This window comes from Vigna umbellata, chromosome 2 (assembly GCF_029865625.1).
Source record: "Vigna umbellata cultivar VRB3 chromosome 2, Vumbellata_1.0, whole genome shotgun sequence".
Taxonomy (NCBI): domain Eukaryota; kingdom Viridiplantae; phylum Streptophyta; class Magnoliopsida; order Fabales; family Fabaceae; genus Vigna; species Vigna umbellata.
Window position 1 is genome coordinate 14,851,663 of NC_142166.1, and position 9,318 is coordinate 14,860,980.

A 9,318-nucleotide genomic window follows, 5' to 3' on the forward strand; every position below is an offset into this window, starting at 1 on the left:
TCTTGAGACCCGATGCAACCTCGAAACACTAATGGATACATTTCACTACTAATATGTTTTGGTTTGTTGCTTCACATAGGAATAGAGTTTCATCCTCAAATAATAGCATATTTACTTCTATCTTATTTGTCTCCACTTTGACCCTATCTAGCATTTATTTTCTTATTTTATTGTCTTATTATACATGATAGACCTTCAACAACTATCAGGTGTGCTATAGGATTTTCTTATCTTAGACCTTTAGTTGCATTGAATTCCTTCGTGGGATTACCATTAATGAGCACATATATTGATATTGTTGTTGACTCAGTCCTTTATCCATATGATCCATTTTGAAAAAAAATCCAAGTCTATCCCACCTAAGTGAGTCGATCATACTCCTTTTTTGAAATCTACTATGATGATAACACATTTTCTCCTTTTGTATCTTACTTCATCCACAATTTCATTTACAACCAGCACGCCATCTAGAACCCTCTACCCACAGTAAAAGTTGATTGCGACTTATCTATCACCCTACTAAGCCCTTTCTTTAACCTATTTAATAAGACTTTTAACAAGATCTCGCATATGCTTCTAACCAAGAAAATGGGTATGTATTCATCTAGTTGTTGGGTTTCTTTGTAGTAGGTATGAGTGTTACGAATGATGTGAAGCGTTTGGTGATTTTCTTTTGTTGTGGAAGGTATTTGTCACACACTTACTGCTTTCATATAGTTCATTTTCCTCATCTAATTTATCTGACTCAGTTATTTTTTGGATTAGGTTATGCTTTCCTTGGTTCACATCCAAACACCTCTTTATTCCAAACCTTTAAGTCCCTCGTAAGAGATTTTATTTTCTCCTTCAAACTCACCTTACCTCTTTCCTTTATATGTCCTAAAAGTTTTTTATATGCCCTTGAACACACAACCTACTTATCTATGACTTTACTATTTAAGTTCTTGGAGTATAAGAAGTGTTTTCAATTAAACCTAAAGTTCCATGTTGATAATCCCAACCTTTAGCACCAACTTATGCTACTTATCGAAACAAAACTATATTTTAGTTATAAAATAATACTATAAATATTAAAGAAACAATCACTGAAATTTACCCAAAAATATAACTAATTTACATCTGTTTTAAAAGATTTTGCCATTCTTATGGCATGAAATGAGTTGAAAGTGATGTTCCACAGGTCTAGAAATTTATATGTTTATAACTAGAAGTACAAACTATCCACACGTTTCTCCACAAGATAATTGTTTGGTGGATTAACATGAACATTTTCGTCTCAATATGGGGCATCTAGCCATTACAAGAACTCCCCTTTCACGTGCATATATATATATTTGAAGCTTTGGATTAATTTCTTGGTTAGCTCATGCTGCATGACCCTCTTTGCAGTTTCCTTAATCACTCACTACTTAATCCATTCCATTTGATTTGAAAACTCATATCCATGAGATCTTACTTCACCAATTATATTTGATGCTCTTGACCTTAAAAATTGCTTCAATGTCGTCATCATTGCTTTCACATGTGGTTTGGTTAATAGACCTCAAGTTCATACCTCCAAACCCATACTGTTGCACCACAAGCACCGAAGAGCATGAACCCAAAGTATTCGATGCAAGCATGTCCCCCATAACCCCAAGTTCAGGACAATCAGTCCATTCTAACAATTTTGACAGCACCGTAGAGTTCCTTCTTTTTCCATGCCCTAGAACATACAAATCATAGCCCTCCCTTTCCAATTCATCCAGAACCAACGGAATATCATCAGCAGTGTGCACTTCCTTCTCTGAATAAGTTACGGAATGCTCATTGTTCACTGCCATGAGTCTGAACAAACTCATATACTCCTCGTCCAACTCCTTTTCCCTTACACTGTCCAACATAGGGGACAGTATCCCGTTGGCTTCATCATTGATTGTTTCACTTGTATCCACTTCAGCAACCTTTCCAAACAGAAGAATATTTACCATTGAGAGATGAATCCTTTTATGCCTTGCCATTCTCCAAGCAATAGCCAAGGCTTCACGGTCATCAGGCCCTCCAATGAAGACAATGGCAACATACATGTTCATCTCAGACGGTAACCTGTGTCCACGGTCAACCAAGATTCCCACAGAACATGGTGCATAGCGCATCACATTTCTGTTTATCTCTCTGAACACAGGGTTTGTCTCCTCTAGGGCACCCTCCACGCCTGAATGTTTGTGGAACGGAAGGAGAATCAAGGACGTCTGTCTCTCGTCAGCTATGTTGTAGATGTCCTTGTGAATGGTCTCATAGGAGGACACTGCAGCGAGAGTCTCCACGCTAGCGTTGGTGAGCCCTCGTTCTAGTTTGAACTCTGAGAAGATATCTCTGATGCTCTCAGTGTCTGCTTGTGATTGTTGGGAACCACCGCCCTCGTCTATCAGAAAGGCAGTGCCACGTCCTTTCAGCTCAATGAGTTGAAGAGCAAACACGCGTAGATGGGTGGCATTGGCGCAACTGCATGCTTCGAGAATGCTCATCATTCCTGTGGCATGGCGAGGGTTGTGAACGCAGACCATAATTCTGATGTCTGCATCAGCCTTCAAGTTTTGCACAGTCCTCAGCTTGTTTTTCTTAAACTGCTTTCTTGGCTTGTATATGAAGTTGATGGTCGGAGTCACTAGTATGGTCATCACAACACTGGCCACAACCATGATTGTATAGAAATCCCTACTCAAAATCTGAAAATAACATGCACTTCAGTATTATCTTACTGAAAATAATGTGTCTGTGAGTATATATATATATATAGAGAGAGAGAGAGAGAAAGAACATAGACAAATGCTTGTTAAACTATGACTAATACCTGTCTGTCAATTGCAATGTTTAGCATTACTAACGGCAAGATGCCTTTGGTGTTCAAAAGTGCTCCAAGTGCCACACCGTCTCGAAAAGGCATGCCATAGAACCATGCAGTTATTACAGTGCTCACAATCTTAGTGAAGCATGACATGACAATAATTATGATCACGTTAAGAACTTTGTGCAGTTTAAAACTAGAAAAGTCGAATCTTATGCCACAGCCAACAAAGAACAACGGTTCCAGGTACATGGAGACAAGATCATCTGACCTTTCGATCAACATGTCAGAAAATTTTCCACGAGGAAGCATCAATCCATACACCAACGCTCCAACAACGGAATGTGTACCTAGAATTTCAGTCACTTGTGCACAAGCCAAAACACCAACCAGAACATACGATAACTTGTAATTGTCCCACTCATTATTTTCTGTTTCCTTATTCAACAACTTGGTAAGGAATGGGCGCAACACCAAGTAGCAGAAGAGCACAAAGAAAATGGTTAATATCACCGAGAGAAAGGGTCTTTGACTATGACAAGCAAATGGGATGAGCAACACAAACATTGCCCAATTGTAGAAGTCGCTTATTGTGGCTGCAGTTACAGCCAATCTACCTAGCTCTGTATAGAGGATCTTAAGATCAGCAAGAATGTGAGCGAGGACAGGGAAGTTTGTGACACTGAGGACCAAAGCCCAGAATAAATATGCACTAGGTGTGTTGTAAAGTGACATGTCAAGGTTAGGACCCTTGTAGAGAGCTTGAGCCATAGAATATATTGCAGCTCCTAATAACATTGGAATGATGGTGCTAACCATAGCAATGGTTGTGGCCATTCTTCTTGCTAGCAGGATAGCGTCTAGGTTCATCTCCAAGCCAGTTAGGAAGACATTGTAGATGAGACCTAGATGTCCCATGGTCTCTATACCAAGAAGAGCTTTTGGTGGTGCCACAAATGTAAACGCTATCGTTCCTGCCACCAGTTGTGGACATACCAGTAAACCTGCCTAAATCACCAACAAGTATAAAAGATAATACATTTTAATACCCACAAAGTAACTATGAAAAAAAGAATTGAAAGTATTGGAAAGAAAGAAACAAAACAATATTAATTTTGTTCCTAAAAAAGAATGAATGAAAGAAATCGTATTTAAAAATTTGTAAAATAGAGAAATGAGTGCACTTACAAGAAATTCAGCAACGAAATGTGGTTGATTGAAAGGTCTTAGAATGTAGTGTATAATGCGGGTGAGAGCGATCATGCAAAGCAATAGAAAGGTAAATTGTGGAAGATTGAATCTTAATAAGTTTTCACTTTTCCAAACAGGATTGGGATTATCGACGATAAGTTGATACTCTAGGAAGCGTTTTCCAACTTCTGCCATACCTCTATGCTTGTCACTTGTATCTTAAACACCTGTAATGTCAATTACATTTTCTTCCATTTTTTCTTTTCTCCTTCTTCTCTCTTCTTGTTTTGCAAATTATTGACGTATATATTTGTCACCAAAATTATCTATTTGATCCATTAATGATGGAAGGAAGAATAACAAAGGAAATTAGTGGGGGAACCAAAAAATTAAAAACGCAACCATGTCTGAGTTATGTTGTTTTCTTGTCTTCAATAACGAGCAACTGCTTAACTGATTTTCTATTTTTGTTTGTGGCAAGTACTTCACAAATTTTTAATTCATTTCTACCATTTTTTCTACAATGGAAACATCGAAATTAGTGATCATCTTATCCTCATATTTATATAAGAGTTTACCATTTAGAAATATTACTTATATTTTATAAATTAAAAGGGGAATTATGTAAAAACATATGATTTTAGAATCAGAACATTGATAAAAATGATTAGTTCAATGATTCCGATCATTAAAACAACATCATCTTTCAAAACAAATAATATTATCTTATAACTTGTTTTGCTTTAAACAGCTCACTCAATGGAAATAATATGTTGGATGAATAGAAAAGTGTAATTTTTCAAATTAAACAAATAGAAAAATAAAACATGCTTAATTTATTATTAATTAAAATATTTTAATAAAAATTCTTGAGAGAATAAAATATTTATTTACACGAGCACTGCATTCTAACATAACCACTATTCCATTTTATATTCAAATAACACTCTGAGCATTATATTTACAAAGATAACACTTTTATTCTAGGTCAGGTAATTCTGAACTTTAATGGATCACATCAATACTGTAGCATCTTCCACATGCTGTTTTATACTGTAGCTTCTCTCACATGCTGCATTGTCCAGTGCACCGACCAAATGACTTTCTTTGTTTCTTATACCAAATATCTTATTCGTTTTTTGGCAACGTCTTCTTCGTTCAGGATTTGAAAGTTATATACCACTGTGTAACCAAAGTAATGAGTAAGATATCACTCTAGTTTTTAAAAGTAATCATTTTTAACTTTTTGCTTCTGTTTTTATGATCGATATGAAGGTTTCTATGTTTCTTCCATCTAATGTGTTACTCTTTTCGGTGATGGCTTCTTCACTCAAATGTTTTTTATGATGGATGTGAAGGTTTCTATGTTTCTAGGTTTCTATATATTGTTTTGCCCTAGTTTTTGTTCAAATCATTCAAGTTGGTATATTTTTATAATTAGGGTTTCAAATTGTTTTTATGTAAGATCTAAATGTTTGAGCTATTGGTGTTTATGAGGACTAGTGTTTGAAACATTTTTTAACTTTATTGATTTGTTTTTTGTGTAAATCTGAATTTCTTTTCATTCTTCTTGCAAATCTGTTAATGTTTTGGCCAATGCCACGATTTGGTAAGATATGAGTGTTTGGCTTTTTTTTTAACACATTGAAGTTACACTTTTCTTTTTCAGTTTACAATATTTTCAATTAAAAATATGAATTTGAATTATTTGATTAGTTTATTGTTTTACTATTTGGTTTTTAATTTTGAAATTATTATAGGAAACTATTGTTAAAAAAAAATATAATTTTCACAAATATTCAATTCGAAATAAACAAAGTTGTCATATGCTTTTATCATTAATTATTTTTCAAAGATGAAAAATAAATTAATTTACAGTATGTAATAATACACTCATGTCTCTATTTTTCTAACACTACTAATTCTTTTAAGATAATTATGTATATATAAAAGGAAATTCGATTTTAAAGTTCATGTTTCAATGTTTAAATAAAATACTATTTGCATAATTTATCATTTCATATTTGAATGATGTAATTATATAATTATTTAATTATGTAATGTGATTTTTATATAATTATTAAATTTCTTATTTATAGTGTTGGAAGTTCATATCAATTAATAAGACTAATTTAGAATATGTAATCTTACAATTTTGTGGATTGAGTTAAACTTAAAGTTAATATTAAAATTAGTATTAGATTGTATTTTTCAGTTATATACTATATTTTTCAATTATTATATCATATTTTTCAATTATTATACTATATTGTTGTTGTAAATTTTAAATATTTGTGAGTTTTGAAGGGTCACATTTGTTGACCTCGGTTTCCAATATTCTTTAAATGTTAAATGATGTTCTGAGATTTTAGATCTAAAACCTGTTTAATTCCTCTATAACAATTTTTATCCACTTTAATAGTTACTTATAGAAAAATGTGTTGCATCCTTAATACATCGGGGCAATTGAATTTTTAGAGCTTATGTTCTTCCATATGTTCGCATACCCCCATGACAAATTGAAAAAAGCAAAAAAGAAAAAAGATATATATATATATATATATATATATATATATAATATTAAATAGAAAAACAAATATTTATAATATAATAAAGGTGATTTATAATGATTTAATATCTATAAATATAAAGATTACTAATTAAATATTCTAATAAATCAGTGAATATAACCATTATAATTAATATTATTTATGATTTCAACAAAAAATCTCTTAATAGCCACGACTAAAAACTAACAATTCAAAAATTATAATTGTTTTTTGTTTTAATTAAACTAAGTTTTTTTTTTCTTTTTTAGATATAATATGTAATTCAAAATAACAAAACTAAAATAAATATAAATAATCCCCCGCGATGTCATGCAAAGCCCATAAGATAAATTAGTTCATGGAAAATGATATTTTAACTTTTTTTAATTACTTTTTTATAATTGATTATGTGTTATTGTTTTATTGATTTGTATATTTAAAATCAATCACAAGCTATTAGATAAAGCAATTATAAAAAAATTGTCAAAAAAATTGTTAAAATTTTTTCCTTAGTTTATATTTTTAATTTCGGGGCAAGTTAGCCCGACACACTTTTTGTAAATCCAAAACCAAGATGGTGCAGATGGTTTACTTTTTGTAAATCCAACGTGGCTCAAACCAAGATGGGCAGATCGTTTCGCATTACCACCTTTATCTTATAACAAAATTTTGAATGTATGAGTTTTCTAAATCAGTGTTAAACTTTTTTTAATTTATTGGTTTAGTAATACTTATTATATATTCTATTATAAATTGTTTGTGACTTATGTTCAATGTGTACTTTTTATATTGAACTCTTTCGCAAATTAGTTAACAATTTTGAAGTTAGTTTTTGTATTGCTGAATTAAATATATTTTATATTTTAAATATATTTAGCAATCCTTACTGTAAATCTATTTTATTTATGTATATCATATATAAAGTACATTTAGTAATTTAGTAATACTTATTATTTATATTTATAAATGTTTATATTATTAAATTATCATATATTAATTCAGTTTAGTTATTAAAAGTCTGATGTTTTAAAATTATATTAAAATTTTGTATAATCTTTCCAAATCATTAAATTAGTTGTTTTCTATTGGAAATTGAAAAGTTTTATCAATTTCACAATGTTATGTTATTTACGAATTGTTGTCATCGCTTGAGAAATAAAACTGTTATTATTTCCGTGTAAATAAAAACATTTCATTTAAAGCTTTCATATTACTGTATATAAAGAAATATGCAAGTTCCATTCCATGTTGTTAAACTTTAACCGTTGATTCACAAATCATTGATTCATTTCTCGGTTATACGGTCAAGAAATTATTGTCAAGCAACCAATTTGGTGAGATTTTTGTCCTACTTTTATTTATTAAATTTCATATTTAATTTATTTATATTTATTTTAGTGTTTTAGTCACTCAAATTCATAATTTTTGTAGGATAAGTCATACGATCTAATAAGGAAATAAAATGCATAGTGTTAATAAAAAATTGTCCGCAAAAAAATTAATCAAGATTGACCGTGGATGAAAGGATTGTTCTCTTTCCATGGATTACATGAAGGTTACATCATTTATTTTTAAGCTAACATGGAAGCAAGGAAAAACAACATAAAAGTTACTCTTATTAGGTAAATATCTATTTATTTTAGTCCCTTTGGAAACAACTTTCTTAAGCAAGAACAAAAACAATTTAAGCGAGAATAATATGTGATTCATCTTTATATGATAAGTTTCTTTCTTTTTTGTGTGTTTTATTGTAAGGTTTACATGGACACGTAAAGTTTATATAAAACATATAAGTTTAAACCCTTGGGTGATCCTCATATTTGTTGAAGAATCTCAAATGGATTCTCTTGTTGAAAACGGTCTCAATTGGGTCCTAAATTTTGAAAAATCATAACAATTAAGTCATTTTCGTTAAGTGGTGATAGACGATGTCAAGAGATGTTGAGCTGTATTTTTTTTAGAGCAAGTGTCATTGTGTATTAATTAACTGGCTAATGTGTTTTTGTAATCATGATTTTCACGTGGAGGCTAAAATTATTATGGTTGCCTTAACATTTAGAGAGGTCCTTGAGGTAGAATTTGTCATTGTTCTTCGTCTTGAGAAAGAAGATGTTGTGGAAGGAAGAACTACAACACTGTTCAGTTGAGGAATCTCTCGTTCGTCTTCGTCTTGCACATGCAACAGTTGGGGCATTCAACACAGTAGTGGCAATGCAAGGAGGTTGGGTGTAACTTCAGCATCACCATCACCCTCCTCCATTTCTCTTGCAATTTCAGCATCACCATCACCCTCCTCCATTTCTCTTGCAACTTCTCCATCAGCATCAGCATCCTCCATTTCTCTTGCCACTTCAGCATCACCATCACCCTCCTCCATTTCTCTTGCAACTTCACCATCAACAACAGCATCCTCCATTTCTCTTGCAACTTCACCATCAACATCAACATCACCCCAATCAATCATTTCCATTCTTTGTGGTTCCATGATTTTATGAACCACATATAGATGAACTTCACCATTTAATATGCAATGTTAAGAATATGCATTGCACCACGGTCATCAGTCAATAGTTCTAACCTATATGCGAGCACTGACTAACCTCCTAAAGAGTACCAAAGCTCTTTCACATCTATATGTTCTAAGTCTTTGACTGAAGCTAAGATGCCAAAATAGCTCCACGTGTCTGGATCATAAGACCATTCAAAGTGTCAAGTATGGTGGACTAGTGCTTTAATACGTTCATCATCCAT

At 32.1% G+C, this 9,318-nt stretch overlaps 1 protein-coding gene across 1 annotated transcript; it reads right to left on the reverse strand.

The window, feature by feature from the left end:
* Positions 1-1,457: 1,457 nt before the first annotated feature.
* LOC148203471 (cation/H(+) antiporter 15-like) lies at positions 1,458-9,318 on the reverse strand. Its single transcript, XM_088107615.1, has 4 exons — positions 9,306-9,318; positions 4,016-4,203; positions 2,834-3,835; positions 1,458-2,708 (listed from the first exon to the last, which is right to left on the reverse strand). The coding sequence occupies exons 1-4, from the start codon at positions 9,316-9,318 to the stop codon at positions 1,458-1,460; spliced, it is 2,454 nt and encodes an 817-aa protein (XP_087963741.1).

What these genes read in the sequence shown, in the direction of transcription:
- LOC148203471 (XM_088107615.1), bottom strand. An exon ending in ATTTCGTTGCTGAATTTCTT is followed by an intron (nt 3,836 to 4,015) that starts GTAAGTGCACTC and finishes TTGGTGATTTAG; the next exon opens with GCAGGTTTACTGGTATGTCC. An exon ending in ACATTGCAATTGACAGACAG is followed by an intron (nt 2,709 to 2,833) that starts GTATTAGTCATA and finishes TGTTATTTTCAG; the next exon opens with ATTTTGAGTAGGGATTTCTA.